Consider the following 20,113-nt stretch of genomic DNA (forward strand, 5'->3'; position numbering starts at 1 on the left):
AAGAGAATTCATAAAGAATCTCACTTTTAATAGAATCTCCTTAGTATTTGTCCAAAAATTTAAAATTTAAAAGAATATTCAAAAACTTTAAAATCACGTTGTAGTCAATTCGAATTTTAAAAGAGGATATTAAATGATTTTGAAATTAGGTTGTAGCAAAAGTACGATTTTTTATTTTTTTAAACAAATGATATTACCTACATTAAAAGAGCGAGGGAATTGAATAAATCTCGTAATGAGCTAATCATAGCAGTCTCTTGTTGCAAATAAATTATGCGGGTCAGCTGGCTGGCAAAGCCAATTAAATTTTGAATTTGATGTGATGGTTTTGTGAGAAACATATGTTGCTGACGAGGAGGAGGGGCATTCAACAAATCCATCAGGATAATTTTGACAAGAGCTTTGTCCAACAGTATTCACGATCCAACGACTAGAAACGAAAAGCTACAGAATGTTGCAGAGTTTTTCACACATTTACTCTGCACGGAAGCCCTTCCTTGGCACGTGTTAGCTTATCTACGGATGACCTTCTCCTTTGTAGAGCTCTTGACAACTTGTATGAGTCGCGGAAGGGTTCTGGAAGTGGCTAAGTACTCAATTGCTGGTTCATAATAAGCTGAATACTGTTGGCTGGAAGGTAGAAAAATCAAGGGAACAGGCTACTTCACCCCATCTAATTGAACAAAGGACTATCTAACTACAACTTCACCCATCTAATTGAACAAAGAAAAATGATTGAGTATCATGTTTATATAGTTTTAGCAATGGTGATGGCGAGAAATCCTAAGAAATCCAAATGAAGTACACACAAATCCATAAAAATTTACAACAGAAATCCATATAAATCTATCAAAATCCATTAAAATCCTCTCAAATCCAAATTGACTAGATTTTATGTGTTTCTCTATATTCAAATTGTATTCAATTCAGGATTCTAAGTGGTATATTCAACTGGGATTTGAGCAATTTTAATTCTTTTAATAAATTTAGAAGGATTTGATTAGGATTTTAAGTGATTCTTTAAAACTCAAAGTATATTTAATCAGCATTTTATGATAGTTTATTAAAATCGTTAGAATTTCAGGTGTAATCAATTAGGATTTTAAAGAAGTTTAAAACATTACAGATGTATTGAATTAGAAATTGATTTTAAAAAATTTTAAAAAGTTGAGGAATTCGAGAGAATTAGAGAGATTTCGTAGTGTATTTTAAGCATCCACAAATCTCACATCTCTCACCCATGAGATTTTGAGGGAATTAAGTCAAAGTTTTACATGGAATCTCAAATCAATTAAACTCCATAATAATCCATGAATTTATAAATCCATTAAAATATCTCAAACCAATTGAATATACCTTCCTAAGATAGTTTATTAATTCCTAGAAATCCGAGTTTATTTAATTAGTATTTTAAAAAGTTTATAACATTCTAAGTTTGTTCCATTAGGAATTAATTTGAAAGAATTTTTAAAAATTGAGGAATTCAAGGAAATTTGAGAAATTAAGCATTCACAAATATCATCTCTCATTTGAGACTTTGAAAGAACTGAATCAAATTTACATGAATTTTTAAAAATTAATTAAACTCCATCAAAATCCACAGATTTATAAATCTATTAAAATTCCAATTGCATTCTCCCGTTAGATTGATTTACGAAGAAAAAAAATATTGTCAATCTAATTTGTATGAAGAAAAAAAATATATATAATTTGGTTACCACACTAAATAATTTCACTTCAAAATAGTCAGTTAGACTAATCTAGCTCATTTACTGCATTAGGGCGAGATGTAGGACGATTGACTTTGGAGTGCCAATAACAACTCTTTAAGCTATATATGTAATTGTAATTTGCTAACCTCCAACCATACCAATGGATGAACCCAGCACTTTGGACTCCATGCCATGCCATGCCTTCTGCAGAAACATGTCTGAATTTTACATTGTGAACTCTAACAGTTGCAATAATCAACATAACTTTGTGTTAAGTTAACAATAAGTAAAAAAAGTACAACCTAATCGTACCCACAACAGATTAATTCGCACATTTACGTTATCTGATTTGATTTCGATCAGCAGCTTGCTTTCGAGTTCGAGGAAAGCGTTCTTATATGACTAAACAGAGCTTCATAGAAATTGTAGCAATACTCCGTAAGCCGGTGTATCAATCTTGATGGGAAAACCAGACACATGCAATTCAACATTTAAATCGTTAAAAAGAAGTTTACAAATTTTGACGTCGACCGGATTTGATCATGTTATACTACAACAGATCATGTTATAAACAAACAAATTGTCTGAAACAGAATTTGAACAATGATTTAAACCAACAAAATTTGGCTCATGCAGATGCAGCCTTCTCAGCAGCTTCTGCAGCTGCTTCTTCCTCTTGCAACTTCTTCAACGACGGAGGCGGTCTAACAACAATGCTTTTCTTCCATTGTCGATCGAACTTTCTTGATAGCCTCTTACCAATTCCCTCCTCAATTTCTCTTTCCCGTTTAACAGTAAGCAAGCGAGCAATCTACGATTGAAAAGCGACTTCACATAAGTAGAGCAACAACCCCAAAAACTCACATTTGCACACAAGGATAGCAAACAAGTAACGGAATTCTAATAAACAAGCAATCTCTACTCAGATGGCAGTGCATTGATCACTTGAAAAATGGTGTGGGAATGCAGTTTGCTTCTTGATGGAATGCAGTTTGTTTCTTGATGGAACTGTTACATATGTTCATATATGATATTCTCTCTTTTGGTTGCATATAACAACACGGGTTTCACTGACGCACGCCCCCGATGGATGAAGGGACTCATTCGAAGGTGAACGTACTAAGTAAATGCATGTACCGTAGTCAAGTCGGAACTAGATCTCAATTTACCCTTTTCTAAATAATGGGGATGCTTACTTTACTCACTGTGAATTGGAATTTGGAAATCCAATTTCATCTAATCGGAAAGTTCTAACTTCCTTCCCCATCATTTTCTCTCTGAACAAGCATAATAATTTTCGCAGAAATTAGGGAAACTACAGCCCACATTTCTTCATAATTTCATTCAATTTATGAGAAATAATTTCGAAGAAAAAGAAAAAGATAATTACCCTTTTGCGCATTCGACGGAACTCGCTGGAAGTGAACTCGTTGCGAGCCGATTTCTGGAGGCGAAGCATGAAGAGCTCTCCTTTGAGGTCGACCACCTCCTCGTTGATTTCTTCGGTGGTTTTGGTCCTGATTTCCTTCATTTCTTCCTCTCTCTTGGCCATCATCACAACCGAAGACGACGGCGAGCACGGCCTCCGAGATGACTCCGTCGGAAGACGAACGCCGATGTTTGGGAAAAGGCGTTGGACTCGCATGCCATTGAAGGAGGACTTGGAGACTGGCGACAGCAGCTTTGAGGGAAATGTAACCGTTGAAGGTGGAGCTATGGAGATTGCGCCCAACATCCTTTTTCCGTTTCTGTCTCTCCACCACTTCCGTGCTTATGGGGTTTTGGGATGCAGATAAGGATTTCTTATCCTTTTTTTTTTTTTTTTTTTTGGGTAAGCAGGCTTTTTATTACACACCAAAAAGCAATACATACAAATACATAACCCATGGGCCCAAACCTAACTTATAAACAAGCAAAAAGGGCCTAACAAACAGACTACAAAAGGCCCAATCAACAGTTGCGGCCCAAAAAGCAAAACACAACAAAAGCAACTAGAAAGTTCTTCTGTTACCGTCGTCGTTACAGAGATTTCCAATCCACTCAAGGATGTAGATAAGGATTTGAAAAATTTTATTCGAGCTCATATAACTTATCTCTACACTCAGTTTACTTCCTACACCTATATTATTTTTAACCAAACTATCTATATCTCTTTAAACTCAAATTTATTACCCAATCTACCCTCACAAATTAACCCAATTCAATATGTAACTTGATATTTACACCGATTCAAAATAAAAACTCACATAAATTCATTAAACTTTTAAGTTTAGTGGCTGAAATATTTTCATATGCAGTAACGTAGGTGGGAATGATTTCCCATGCATCGAGTGATATTATCAATCAAAATAGCCTTTTGGATTATTTGTCTCAGCGCAGTAGATCCTCAGGACCAAATGATGTAGAGTTCAACAACTTTAAAGTGGGGAGCCACCTTTATTTGAAAATAATGGTTCAACCTGTACTAGTAACAAGATGTTTGGTTCTGTTGAAACCTCTGAAACTCTGTCTCCAATAGTAAAGGAGCCAAGGGAAGTATGAGCTTCACTTTTAGAATACCAGCTAGAGGTGCATGATGACATGACTAAGTGAATGTTGTTCTTGCAAAGGTGAAGGATAAAACAAAATTTTCCCAGAAATATATGCAGCACTTTCAAAAGCATTTTATCATTGGGCATCCATTCTTCGTCAGACATGCATGTACTTTTTAAATAATTACCATTCTAGCTGAATAAATTTGGTTTCGTCGAAAACTGTTTCATCATATATAGAAAATTAGAATGTTACAAGCAACTGTACCAAATTTACAAAACAAAAAAAATATAACTTAGTTTGAGGATTCAAAACTTCAACGCCCCACTAAAGCTTGTTTTTCTCTATGAGAGCTCTGAGGGTTTTAGTCAAAATGAACGGAGGATAAAGATTGTATGAGGGTAGACTTTGATTATTGGGTGTGGATTTATTGATAAATTGTATTTTTCTGGTTAATTTCATCTTATACTTAATGGTAATTATGCAATAGGCTACAAAAGACAATTTACATTTACAATTTAAGTTCGGTGTATGTTATATCGGTTCAAATAAACTTTTCCTAAAGATTTCTTATACCAATGTCTATAGAATTACACTTATTACACTATTAAGTAAGCTAGGTGATTTTCACGTTTCATTTTTAACTTTTACATGTCATTTTTATTTGTGGTCATTAAATAAACAAAACAACATATTGTACATGTACATATTTCTTAAACAAAATATTTATTTGCCCTAAACGTCTCAATGATTTGTTAAAGTACATATTTGTTTTGAAACTATTGTTTGTACCATATTTCACCAACCAGAAACTACTAGACACTGATCAATTGTATACATTTGAAGACTTACTAAAGAGTTTGTGTTGAGGCACCTCTATCGAAACACATGAGTTTATTTCCAATTGGGAGACCAATCACAAGGTGACATGTGTCAATACTAGAGTCTCACATCAACCGTGAATGACAATAGAGGACTCTTCTCAAATTTAAAAGGAGATCACTCTTCCATAATTTAAGTTTCTTCAGATCTAAGATTCCTTAATCGATAATTAGATATTATTAATGATGATTATGCTTAAACCTCAGTATCATGTAAACTCTTACATAATGAAAACTTCTCTACCTTCGTGAATGTAGCCCAACTTAAGGTGAACTGCTTATACCTTGTGTTTGTTTCCTTATCCCTTATTTCTCTGCCGACTATCTGCACTAGGTTTCCGAAGCAACCTTGCAAAGATCAACTCATTGACACTTTACGTTGATTCGAAGTTAACTTTTATCTAAAAAAATATATTTCATTTAGAGAAAGATGACAAAGTAAAGATAAAAGGTTAGTGAAAAATATTTCAGTACTATGGTCTGGTGGTATTCCTCTTCACTTGGAAGTGAGAGATCTTAGGTTCAAATCTCGTGGATGGCAAATTCGATACCAAATTAGGTTGCTCATTGTGTGGCTTAGCCGAACTCCCCCTACCCTTAGTGTAAAAATATCGATGTACTAAAAAAAAAAAAAAGGTTAGTGGTGATAGAAAATATTAAAGTACAATTTTGCCTAGTCTATTTGAGTGACAAATACGAGGCAATTATATCGGCAACATACCACGTCAGCTACTATCGTGGTACCATTTTGTCATTTTGTTTGCGCTTACAATTTAAGATGCTCTTAGTAGTTAAGAACCAATCATTGATAAAAATTATTTTAAAAGTACTGCATAACAGATGAAAACTGTTTTAGAACCAATCATTTATCTTTTTGTTGAGTGCTAATCAAGTCTTTTTACATCACTTTTTCTTGAATAATAAATTCAATTCAATTCAATTTAATTCATAAAAAATAAAATCAAGTCTTTTTACATCACTTTTGGTGAAAACTGTTTTAGAACCAATCATTTATCTTTTAGCTGATAACGCCTCCATTACAAAGATTTTCAATCCACTCAAGGATGCAGATAAGGATTTGGAAATTTTTATTCGAACTGATATAATTTATCTCTACACTCAGCTTACTCTCTACACCTATATTATTTTTACCAAAGATCAATATCTCTTTAAATCCAAATTTATTACCTAATCTACCCTCATAGGTTAACTCAATTCAATAAGTAATTGATATTTACACCCATACAAAATAAAAGGTCGAGTAAATTTATTTAACTTTTAAACTGAGTGGGCTAAAATATTTTTTTTATGTAGTAACGTACATGGGAAGGATTTCTCATGTACCAAGTGATATTATCAATCAAAATAGCCTTTTGGATTATTTGTCTCAGTGCAGTAGATCCTCAAGACCAAATGTCGTAGAGTTCAACAACTTTAAAGCGGGGAGCCACCATTATTTGAAAATGATGGTTCAACCTGTACTAGTAACAAGATGTTTGGTTCTGTTGAAACCTCTGAAACTCTATCTCCAATAGTAAAGGGGCCAAGGGAAGTAGGAACTTCACTTGTAGAATACCAGCTAGAGGTGCATGATGACATGACTAAGTGAATGTTGTTCTTGCAAAGGTGAAGGATAAACAAAATTTTCCCTTCTAACAGAAAGATATGCAGCATTTTCAGAAGCATTTTATCGTTGGGCATCCGTTCTTCTTCAAATATGCATGTACTTTTCAAATAATAACCATTCTAGCTGAATAAATTTGGTTTCGTCTAAAACTGTAACAACATATATAATTTTTTATTTATTTGGAGAAAATTAGAATGTTACAAGCAACTATATCAAATTTACAAAAAAAAAAAATATATATATATATATATATACACACACATATATAACTTTGTTAGAGGATTCAAAACTTTAAAGGCATCACCCATCGCTCAACTAAAGCTTTATTTTCTCTATGAGAGCTCTTAGGCCTTGTTTGGCAGATCATATGAGGGATCAGACATGACCACTAATACGGACCCAACTATTTGGTGTCCTCTCATATTAAATAGTCACCAGATTAATTTAATCAGTCTGCTTGTTTAGTCAGGTATACACATTCTTAATAAACCCTTCCAAAAGAAGTGGATTATTAGTCCGGTTCCCTTTCCTCTCTCTCGCACTTCGTTCTCTATGACACCTCCTTATGTCATCGTCCCTCTCGCCGTCATCGTCTCCTATAGCCGTCGTCGTTCTTCTCGTCGCCTCCTCTCGCCGACATCAATCTGCCCATCGCTTTCTCTCGCCGTCGCTACTCTCTTCATCGATGTTCTCCTTTTCGCGCCAAGCACCGTACAATGAGAGTTTCATTATCATTTACAACAGTCGAATTCGAATTGGGTTTTTCTGATCTGGTCTCGGTTTATTTTGAAATCATAGCTGAGAATTTGAATTGGGTTCTCCCCATCAAATTTGAATTGGATAATTTTGCTGGACCTTCTTTCTGACGAATTGATCTCTGCTGGTCATTATGTTAGTGATGGTGGGTTACTGGTATGTGCCCTTGAAAAGGCATTTTTTGGGAATTGTGGCATTACTTTGGACTTGACTTCACGTGGGAAAAGCCTATTCCAAATGCTTTGTGCTGAAGAACTTGGTCTGGTTATTGAGGTAAGCCATAATAATTTAGATTTGGTGTTGGAAAAACTGTGCAGTAATAATATTTTGGCTAAGATTATTGGTCAAGTTAGTGCCACACCCTCAATAGAGTTAAAGGTGATATGGGTTTATTTTGGAATCTTGGTTGAGAATGATGATAGAACTTGGAAATTAGGAAAAATTTCATCTGGGCAATTTTTTTACTTTGTTTGAAATTAGATTTGCTTGATTTGGGGCTTTTTAATTTGCTTTTTATTTTGAAGTTTAGGATTTGAAAAGTATTTGGGTTTTTAGATAATTACAATGAATTCATATTCAATACCATATGAATAATACGATCATTAATCCGATACTACACCAAACGCCCGACTAATTTAGTTAATACTATCCAATGACTATTTATCATATCCGACGAAAATAGTCAGTATAGTTTGAGTTGCCAAACGAGGCTTTAGGGTTTTCGTCAAAATGAATGGAGGATAAAAATTGTATGAGGGTAGAATTTGATTATTAGATGTGAATTTATTGATAAATTGTAGTTTTATGGTTAATATCAACTTGTACTTGATAATAATTAGTAATAGGTTACAAAAGACAATTTACATTTAAAATTTAAGTTAGGTGTAGAGAGGTTATATGAGTTCAAATAAACTTTCCCTAAAGATTTCTTATACCTATGTCTACACTTATTACACTATTAAGTAAGCTAGGTGATTTTCACGTTTCATTTTTAACTTTTTACATGTTCTTTTTATTTGTGGTTATTAAATAAATCAAATGAAAACAACATATCGTACATGTACATATTTCTTAAACAAAATATTTGTTTCACCATCTCAATGGTTTGTTAAAGTACACATTTGTTTTGATATTATTGATTGTACCATAGTTCACCAACCCAAAACTACTAGATATCGATTAATTGTATACGTTCGAAGACTTACTAAAGAGTTTGGGTTGATGCATCTCTGTCGAAGCACATTAGTTTCTTTCTAATTAGGAGACCAATCACAAAGCGACATGATATCAACCGCGGATGACAATAGAGGACTCTTCTCAATTTTAAAAGGAGACCACTCTTCCATAATTAAGTTTCTTCGGACCTAAGATTCCTTAATCGATATTTAGATCTTATTAATCATGATTATGTTTAAACTTTAGTATCATGTAAACTCTTACATAAACGAAAACTTCTCTACCTTTGTGGATGTAGCCCAACTTAAGGTGAACTACTTATGCCTTGTGTTTGTTTCCTTATCCCTTATTTCTTTGCCGACTATCTTCATTAGGTGACCGAAGCAACCTTGTAAAGATCACTCCTTAACACTTTATGTTGATTCGAAGTTAACTTTTACCTAAAAAAAATATTTCATTTAGAGAAAGATGACAAAGTAAAGATAAGGTTAATGGTGATAGAAAATATTAGGGTGCATTTGTTGCATCGGACTATCACGGATTGGACTAGCTATAGGGACTAAGTTGGACTAGCTTAACATGGATTAAGCAGTATAAGAATAATGAAGCATTTGGTGTAGTGCCGGACTAGCAAGTGGACTAAAATATTTTTGGACTTTGATATTTTTTATACCAACCTTTTCTCTCTCCCACCATTTATCACACATTCTTTCTATAGAATGTCGAGCACAGAACCAAAAAGTCCAACTTAAACCCAGAATCAATACGCTGAATGTGGAAATACCATAGTTGCGAGCTTGTCTCTCCAGTAAAATCCAATTGTAAATATTCAAAATCAAAACATCTCTCTAATAAAACCATTTCTAAACATTCAAAACCAAAACACAAAAATCAAAATCCTAAAAATTATCTTTCTATAATCGAGTTCCATCGCCCTGCATCTCTCTCTCTAAAATTTGCAGATTCTGTTTTTTTTTTTTTTTATCCAGAAAAAAAGCCAAAGATATAAACCATTTCAATTTCATCAAAATATATTTCAACTCCGATAGATTTCATCTGGAATTTGAAATAACAAGCGCTCATATATATAAGAGTCAGAGAGAGAATTTCAACTTCTTCCTTTTCTCTCTGGTTCAATATTAACGAAGGCTCTACACACATCAATGGCGAATTTAGCAAAGAAACAATTTTGCAATCCAAAATTGACCAAACCACTGTCAAATTTAAGCTAAACAATCATCATATCATCAAAACTTAAACAAGAAAAAAAAAAAAAAAAAAAAAAAAACATCACCCACTAAAAATAAATCAAAACAATTTTTGGATCCTCATCAGCCCACCCTCCTCCTCCCCACCCCCCCCCCCCCCCGGGCGCGGGGTGTCATAGCCTTTTTGGGCTTCCCAGGACCCAAATCTGGCCAACTCTAGACAACGCAAACGATGAGGTAATCGTTGAAGATGAAGCAGTTGACGAGTTCAGCTTCAGAGATGAAGTTGTGCCTAACGCCTTTGTTGTCGAAATCAAGGTTGAGGAGGTGAATCAAGTAAGACGATGCGATGTGTCGTCGCAATCAAAGTTGAGGAGGTGAATCAAGTAGAACGAAGCGAAGTTCTTAGCTAATCCCGTGGTTTTTGGGGGGACTCGTGAAAATCAGTTAGCGATGTCTCTAGTGAAAGTGAGTCCTAATTAATCTCATTAAAACTAGTCCCTCAAGGAAATAAACACTGGACTAGACTAATATTTAATCTAGTCTAGTCCAATGAAAGCTAAGACGGGCAAACAAGTGCCCCCTTAAAGTATAATTTTGCCTAGTCTATTTGAGTGATAAATACGAGACAATGAAATAGGTAACATACCACGTCAGCTATTATGGTACCATTTTGTCATTTTGTTTGCGCATACAATTTAAGATGCTCTATGTAGTTTGGAATCAATCATTGAAAAATTATTTGAAAAGTACTTTATAACAAATGAAAACGGTTTTGGTGAAAACAGTTTTGGAACTAATCATTTATCTTTTAGTTGAGTGGTAATCAAGTCTTTTTACATCACTTTTTTCTTGAATAATGAAATAAAATAAATTCAATTTAATTTGTTTGTACCATACTTGACCAATCCCGAAACTACTAAGCACCGGTCAACAGCATACCGTCAAGGACCCAGAAGACTTTTCCTCCAACCAGGAGGCCAATCACAACACGACACATGTCGGTATCAGAAGCCAATCACAGCGCGACACGTGTCGATATCAGAGGCCAATCACAACACGACACATGTCAATGTCAGAACAAAGCTAGAAACTCTCTTCTATAAAAGGGGATCATTCTCCCACAATAATCCCTAATGTCATTTGTACTAAACTATTCACTAGAACTCGCTAAAAGAGAGCTTGAACCTATGTATTTGTGTAAACCCTTCACAACTAATGAGAACTCCTCTACTCCGTGGACGTAGCCAATCTGGGTGAACCACGTACATCTTATGTTATTTGCTTCCCTGTCTCTATTCATTTACATACTTATCCACACTGATGACCAGAGCAATCTAGCGAAGGTCATAAACTTCACACTTTCTGTTGTACCAAAGTCATCGCCGATTGTGTGCATCAACATTTGGCGCCGTCTGTGGGAATCACACTTATTCCTACTCTCTCCAGCTTTATCAAGCTGGTTTCCACCATTCAAACACTTTCCTTCGACCAGGCACCCCTCTCCAACATGGGGAGTGAAGGGAGTCACAGCACGCAAAACGACACCCCCTCGCACTTAGTGCTAAGCAACGAAAGAAGGAACGAAAGAGGTTTGCTCTTCAGGCTAAAGTCGATGAGCTAGAGGCTTAGAATAACAAGATAGCGATAAAGAATGAGATCCTCCAGGACCAGTATGAGAAGCTCTTCAGAATGTTCCATGAAGCTAGGCATACTCAAACACACGAACTGATCGCCTCCGGGGAAGTCAACCACTACCTGGGTGCCCCCCAACACAGATGATCACCTGCCTTCAACATGGATATCCTTAATAGGGAGCGAGTTACTCATCAAGGTGTTGATCAACATGAGACCTCTCTCGACCTAACTGCTTCGACCCGAAGCAGGAGAAGTGAAGGAAGACACCTTCTTGCAGAAGGAGTAGAACGATAAAAAATCGTTTATCGTGACTGTCGGGACTTCCTGAGGCAACGTTGAGATAACCCCATCCACATAAGCTCGAAGGTCAATGATCCAAAGGTTTCTGAAAGGTTCGGTCCTCTTCCATGCCCCAAGCCAATTGCCAATCTAGGGAATGAGCGACATGTCCTAGAGGAATATAAAGATACGAGGGACTTGGGGGCGTTTCGACAGGCTCGCCCTGGAAGTCAGTACGGTGAGTCCAAAGAAAAATCCCATGCCCTTGACCAAGCTTTCTTACTTCCAAGAGGAGATGGAGACTTACGGAAGAAGAATCTAGCAATACCTGACTCCACTCAGGACCCCCTTGTCCTACAACTCCTTGAGGAAGTAAACAAGTTGAAGGCCGAACATCAGGCCGAAATACCTGACTAGAACCAACCTAGGCTTGGCCCTCTTACAAGGAGGATCCTCGACACCCCCTCTAAGCAAAGACAAAGCAGAAGCTTGGCTTACAACTCTACACTGGAAGGGATGACCCGATTGAACACCTTAACCTCTTTGAGTCCACTAGGCCTGGCAATTTCTGACACGACCCGATAACCCGACACGACACGACACGAAATTAACAGGTGTTTGGGTCGACACGATAACGAATCGGGTCGTTATCGGGTAACCCGATAAGCACCTGTTAATATAACGGGTTGATTCGGGTATACACGTGGATAACACGATACACGATAAGCAGAATATTATTTTTATAATTTTATAACCCTAAAAAAATACTGTAATAATTATATACATTAATTTTACAATTTTATACCCCTAAAAATTATAATAAATATATATATATATATATATATATATATTAAATTAAGTATAAAGTTTATAATAATTATAATAATTATATATACTATAATAATTATACCCCCAAAATATTAACTATCTATAATAATTATATATATATATATATTAAATTTTATAAAAACTATAATAATTATTAATTAATCATTTAATATGCATGATGCATTGCATGATTTTGCATCCATTGATGTGATTTCTTTCCATTCAATTTCTTGCCGTTGCCGTCCTTTTGTGAAAAAACAAATGGAGGGAAAATAAAAAAAATGTTAAGAAAAGTTGAAAATGAAACAAAAAAGTGAGGGAATTAGAGAAATATGTTGGAGGGAAAAGTGAAAATGATAAGAAAAAGTCGAAAAGGAAACAAAAAAGAGAGGGAAAAATGAAAATTAATAGAAGTGGTGAGAAATATATATTTTTTTTAAGTTATTAACTTTTTATCACACACATGACATATCTCACTATTTTTATAATGACACATGTGATGTATGTACTATTCCGTGTACCAGTCAATTATAATTTATACATACAAAATAAATAGATTTAAATCTACTTAATAAATATATATATACACACACACACACACGGAACTTGATTGATGGCATACGAATTCTCCAAAACTAATTTCAACGATCTCAACCGTCAAACTTGTTTGTATATGCTTTGAGATCACATCAAAAAAAAATCGTAAAAAATAAACATTCAGAGATCAAGTAACGGGACAAAGCTTTTCGACGGTTATAAACGAAAAATCACGACTTAACGGTTATTTTAACTTCGATTTTGATGATTTTTTATAGCTACACTCCTTGACCCTACATGAATACAATGAATGAATTCGATCTTCAATTTAAAATATTTACACAAGTGGATACCACAAAATCTTATGTTATACTTGATGAAAGTATAAATAAACTCTAAGAAGTGTTAGTTAATCTATTGTTTTTATGGGATACGAATTCTCTTAAACTAATTTCAACGATCCAAACCGTCAAACTTGTTTGTATATGCTTTGAGATCACATCAGCAAAAAATCACAAAAAACAAACATTCAGAGATCAAGTAACGGGACAAAGCTTTTCAACGGTTATAAATGAAAAATCACGATTTAACGGTTATTTTAACTCCGATTTTGATGATTTTTTATACTACACTCCTTGACCCTATATGAATACAATGAATGAATTCGATCTTCAATTTAAAATATTTACACAAGTGGATACCACAAAATCTTATGTTATACTTAATGAAAGTATAAATAAACTCTAAGTGTTAGTCAATCTATCGTTTTGATGGGATACAAATTCTCCAAAACTAATTTCAACGATCCAAATCGTCAAACTTGTTTGTATATGCTTGGAGATCACATCAGCAAAAAATCACAAAAAATAAACATTCAGAGATCAAGTAACGGGACAAAGCTTTTTAACGGTTATAAACGAAAAATCACGATTTAACGGTTATTTTAACTCCGATTTTGATGATTTTTTATAACTACACTCCTTGACCCTATATGAATACAATGAATGAATTCGATCTTCAATTTAAAATATTTACACAAGTGGATACCACAAAATCTTATGTTATACTTAATGAAAGTATAAATAAACTCTAAATGTTAGCCAATCTATCGTTTTGATGGGATACGAATTCTCCAAAATTAATTTCAACGATCCAAACCGTCAAACTTGTTTGTATATGCTTGGAGATCACATCAACAAAAAATCACAAAAAACAAACATTCAGAGATCAAGTAACGGGACAAAGCTTTTCAACGGTTATAAACGAAAAATCAAGATTTAACGGTTATTTTAACTCTGATTTTGATGATTTTTTACAGCTACACTCCTTGACCCTCTATGAATACAATGAATGAATTCGATCTTCAATTTAAAATATTTACACAAGTGGATACCACAAAATCTTATGTTATACTTTATGAAAGTATAAATAAACTCTAAGAAGTGTTAGTTAATCTATTGTTTTTATGGGATACGAATTCTCTTAAACTAATTGCAACGATCCAAACCGTCAAACTTGTTTTTATATGCTTTGAGATCACATCAGCAAAAAATCACAAAAAACAAACATTCAGAGATCAAGTAACGGGACAAAGCTTTTCGACGGTTATAAATGAAAAATCAAGATTTAACGGTTATTTTAACTCTGATTTTGATGAATTTTTACAGCTACACTCATTGACCCTATATGAACACAAAGAATGAATTTGATCTTCAATTTAAAATATTTACACTAGTGGATGTGGATATCACAAAATCTTATGTTATAATTTATATACTTAATAAAAGTATGAATCAACTATAATATTAATAATTATATACATTAACAGAAACAGTTCAAGCTTTGTTGTGCACACGAGATTGGCTATTTGGAAAAGGAGGTAATATATTTTTATATGGTATAGTATTATTATTTTATTTCTTTTCATAATTATTTTGTTTAACTTTTCATAATTTGAATGATTTTTAATGTTTGCTTTTTCTATACTTAGTTTATGCGGAAGAGAGTTCTGACGTGGAAAACCTTACTGAAAACATCTTCAACATAACTCTTGAAGGCAATATATCAAGCCAAAGTTCCAATACAATTTCATGATGATCGATGCAAATTGAAGATTTTGTAAATGGAGGTGTAAACTTTTGAGAAAGACTTACAATCTTAAAAACAAAAACTCTTTATCCTTGCACATTTAATGTTTGTAATAGATTAGTAGTGTATGTATTATTTTTTTTATTAGGCTTTTATTTTCGAGTGTAGATATAGTACTTGAACGAGAAATGTTTTAATGTTTTGAAGTAATATTTATGTGGCAATGTGTGGTATGTGCAAATTTAAAAAAAATATATTTTTTTCTTAACAGGTCATAACGAGTCATAACGGGTTGGGTCACTTTACCCGTTGGGTAAAGTGACACGACCTGCTAAGGACCCGTTAAGATAACGGGTGTGACACGACATGACCCATTAAGATAACAGGTGTTACACGAACACGATAGACATGACCCGTTTGCCAGGCCTAGAGTCCACCATGGCATACCGGATGCACACTGACGAAGAACGATGTCTTCTCTTCCCCTCTACCCTCTCTGGTGGAGCTCTAAATTGGTATTGTCGTCTTCCACCTGAGACAATAGACTCATTTGAGGAACTGAGGAAACTATTTATCTCTCAACACATCTTCTAGACAGATCGCTTGCATTCCGCAGATAACTTGTACACTTTTCGCCAGAAGCCGGATGAGTCACTACGAAAGTATGCCGACCGCTTCACCATAAGTATTCTCGCTGCGCTGAGGCAGATGACAAGACCACCCTCAAAGCCTTTAAGGCAGGCCTACGTGATTGTTTCTTCAAGTACATGATTAATGCCAACACTTGGAAAATTTACTCTGGGATGATGGCACATGCTTACAACCACGCCTCTTCTTCCTCTCTTTTCTCTCTTCCTCTTCTTCTCTTTTCTCTCTTCTTTTTTTTTTTTTCTTTTTTCACATAACTCTTCCGTGAACCTCTTCTTCATTCATTTTATAAGCAAAGAACACTATTCACTTTACAAATTTTCCACAAATGAATAGTAAAAATAATGTGAATCCATAGTAACAAATTATTCATGTGGGTCATCCACATATTATTCACAACATTCCCCCTTGGATGGCCACAAGTCTTCGATTAACTCGTTAAAATCTTAATTTGTTTTGGATGCTCCCCTTGATGAGTATCTCCCCTTGATTTCAAATCATTTAGGCTGATCACTGATCATTCTGCTTTAGTCTCTTGGTGAGGAGAGTTGCCGAAAGAGGCGTTTTACTTGTTGTTAAGTTTTCACAGACTTGTTCTTGAACTGGGCTGGAAAGTCCCCTGATTTCCTCCAAATGTCTGAATTTACTTCTTTTATCTGGAACTGAATTTTATTCAAGGGTAGTGGACACTTGATCTTGAATCAGACTTATGATTTCTTCAAGGACCTTCAAGGCTTGATCTTGAATGAAATTGGACCATGAGGAACTTCACATGGCAAGTGATATTCGGCTTTGTCGGGGATGAAACAGCACGTGTTTGTTGCCCTTGTCTCCACTTACTTCAATGTATCATTTTCACTTGCCTTACTTGTTCCCCTTGTAGAAGTGGTATTTTCCCTATGCAAGTTTGGCATATTCTCTTGTAGTATTTGTCCTTTGATGCAGGAGTGGAATGCAAACCTTGCATTTGAATGGTCCTTCACTTCTTGGTGACTCATCCATGCGTGACAGCTTTAGTGTAAAAAGTCAACAATGGGCTAATTATTCTGTGGTGTTGATGACTTGAGACCCAGCTTTATCAGCAGTTGAAGATGAGTACTCGAGAGCAATTCTAGGTAAGCAATCAGGAAAGGTTCCAGGCAGTCGGTTCCTTACCGTAGAGGTTCCGACATATTGCTTTCTTTATCCTTGTTTTTGCAGGTAAGAATAAGGACAAAGGAAAGGACATGGAGATTGCATAATATGAGATACTCTTGCTCTCATCCTTGATGATATGAGATAATCTTGCTCTAGTGTGACTAGTTTTGAAGAGGTATTCTCGAAGAGGAAGAAAACTGGGTTAACGAGATGCTTTGTTGAAGATGCATTCTCGGAGATGAGAATGAGTTAGGTATTCTTGCAAGTCTACCTTGTTATGGAGAACGAATGTCGATATATATAGAGATTTTTTAATAGCAAGTAGTGGTGTTGTGTCTTTACTCTTGTCAGCAACTGTAGTGTAATTAGAACAGTAAGATTTACGCATTTTTAACTTTGTTAGAGATCTTAGACAAAGTTGCACGCGATATCCGAAAAAACTAAGATTGCGTCTGAAAAATGCCAACAAACTTTATTCAGGAAAATCTGACTTTTGAAATTCGGAGAGCGGTGCCTCTTCAATCTTTGAACGAGTGGATATGTTGCCTCTTCTTTTATAGAGACATCAATTGTGTTCAAGAGTATGCTCAGAAAGTTGCTGTCTGTAGAAATTTTCCCCTTCTTACACTTCTGAGATTTTATTTGACCTCATTTTTCATTCATCATTTCTGAAGAATGGCTTGCCCATCTAACATTTGCTTAGATTTGAGTCTTAAAAGTGATACAAACGAGCAGCGTCAGGATAATTTATGGTGCCCGTCTTTCTTATCTTCTAATGGTCATCTTACGGTTAGGGACTCTGTGATGAAGAATAACATAATCGCTACTGTGGTAGCTAGGAATCTTCTCACTCCAAAGGATAACAAAATCCTTTCAAAACGAACTGATGAGTCGGCCGTTTAAGACTCATTGGCTCTCAGTGTTCAATGTGCAGGCTCTGTATCCAATATGGGCCAATGCCTACTTGCTTGAACTCACCAAGTTGAATCATTGATGGCTGAGGTGGCAAGTCTTAAACAAGAGATTAGAGGATTCAAGCACGAGAATAGAGTTTTACACGTCCTTGCAAATAATTACTCGATGAGCATGAAAAGAGATATCGACCAGCTACAGGAATCCGAAAGTCGGATTCAAAGTGATCACCAGAGGTTTGTAGCTAGATTCCGAAGGCAACTGATGCCTTCCCCTTCTGGTGTTTTGCCAAGTACTGGGGTGCTACATGATCAATCTCTAGTGCCTCCCTTTTCTGGGGTATTGCCAAGTACTGAGGCCTCACTTGAGCAACCTTGGTAAAGGCTTCATCCTGTTTGTTTGTTTTAACTCGTGTATGCACATATCTGTAATTTCTCAGAGATATTAATAGATAAGATTTATTTCATTGAATGTATTATGCCAAATACAATAAAACATATACTTCAATAAGGTGTGGTACTTCTGGACTAAATATCAATTCATCTTTACCCTTACGAAGATAAATGATCATTCCTAATGTCTAAATCATTTGAGTATTCAACTCATAATCTTCAATCCATATGATTTTTTAATATCATAAACATCATGGATAAGATTCGTGTTGGCATATTGTTCAATTTGTAGTTCGAAACAACATTTTTCTCAACACTTTATAATCTTTCTTGACTCTTCAGGAGTCCCAATTTAATATCAACTCTTGCAAGAGATTTTAGTATGTTGCAACAATATCATAATGAAAGTACTCACTAAGACAATTTATACCATTCATTGATATTGAGTACATATTTTATGTTTTACCTTTTCGGGGTTTACTTCAAGCAATTTGAATCCTTCAGGAATTTTCTACACTTCATGACATATTTTCCTTTGGAATTTATACAGAGCAATTTGCTTCCATGTATATTTGAGTGATTTACTTATGGAGATATGATGTGGGCGACTCACAACCATTCGTATATAATTCTCCATTCATATGAACTCATTTATAACCTTGCGTCATATTATGTGAGTGTATTTCACAGTATTATAAATGCCCATATGTAACCTTCTTGGTTCAACATCGTTTGGCTATTTGTATTGTATTCAAGTGTATAGGTCTATTTTTCCACGTTCTTACAAAATTGTAATGGAATTGCCCTTCTCCATTTTTGGCAAATAATATTTCCTTTCGTCGACGAGCAAAAGAACGTGACTCAATATCAATACAGCTCATTGATGAATTTAGTAGCTACTTATAAAAACCAAAATTACCATTGGTTATCATCAATTTGTAATCTCATATTCTCATGTGCATGCGCATGCATAAAAGCTTTTCATTTCTTTGGATATCCATTGCTTCTTCAAGGGCATTACACTATCTCTTCCAGGATAGTCATAATTTAGAGAATACAGATCATAACCTCCTCTAGAGCATTATAGAAATTGGATTTTAATCTCCACTTCGGGAGTTGAGTCATTGGAACCTATATGTCTATCATTCTTCATGCATAAGACATCAAAATTCTTATGTCCGCAGATTGTCCTGTTTGGGACGTGTATCCATGCGGCGATTGTCATGCTTCTGGCATGCAACAATTATACTTCGGGAATGCAATAGTTCAGTAGTGTCATATTCTTCTTCTTTCGAATGACTGAACCTTTTGAATCTGAGGGTCTGCCACGCTTCAGGCGTGCAACAGATAAATCATTTGCTGCCATATTATTTTGTCCAACAAGGACATCAATTCTTGTAGGCACATTTGCAGCAAGTATATGTGATTTCATCACTTTCATTACATCATTAAATGCATCTGACATTTGATTTGCATATCGTTGCATCATTCAATTACTCACTTCATTTTTATATTGATTGCTTCATGAATCAAAATAAAACAAATTCTCTTCGTTTTTCTGGAACAATCTTTTCTCATCATTCTTCTGGAATGATATTTTCTCATCGTTCTTCTGGAACGAAGTTATTTTCTCCCCCTAATGGCGGGAAAAATGTCTTATCAAAATGACAGTCTGCAAACCACGTGGTAAACATATCCCTAGTCAAGAGTTCTAAATATTGAATGACAGATGGTGTTCTAAATATTGAATGATAAATGGTGT

At 34.9% G+C, this 20,113-nt stretch overlaps 1 protein-coding gene across 1 annotated transcript; it reads right to left on the reverse strand.

Moving 5' to 3' along the window:
- Positions 1-2,169: 2,169 nt before the first annotated feature.
- On the reverse strand, positions 2,170-3,541 carry LOC137720609 (Ribosomal L29 family protein). The gene is made up of 2 exons (XM_068459698.2): positions 3,103-3,541; positions 2,170-2,523 (listed from the first exon to the last, which is right to left on the reverse strand). The coding sequence occupies exons 1-2, from the start codon at positions 3,445-3,447 to the stop codon at positions 2,341-2,343; spliced, it is 528 nt and encodes a 175-aa protein (XP_068315799.2). The 5' UTR covers positions 3,448-3,541; the 3' UTR covers positions 2,170-2,340.
- Between the last annotated feature and the right edge of the window lie 16,572 nt (positions 3,542-20,113).

The sequence above is a fragment of the Pyrus communis genome, chromosome 1 (assembly GCF_041283825.1).
Source record: "Pyrus communis isolate YQ-2024b chromosome 1, ASM4128382v1, whole genome shotgun sequence".
Taxonomy (NCBI): Eukaryota; Viridiplantae; Streptophyta; class Magnoliopsida; order Rosales; family Rosaceae; genus Pyrus; species Pyrus communis.

Excerpts from the sequence above, each read along its gene's own strand:
- LOC137720609 (XM_068459698.2), bottom strand. The coding sequence starts at position 3,447 with ATGTTGGGCGCAATCTCCATAGCTCCACCTTCAACGGTTACATTTCCC. Across the intron at positions 2,524-3,102 it reads TCCGTCGAATGCGCAAAAGG|ATTGCTCGCTTGCTTACTGT; the intron begins GTAATTATCTTT and ends TTTCAATCGTAG.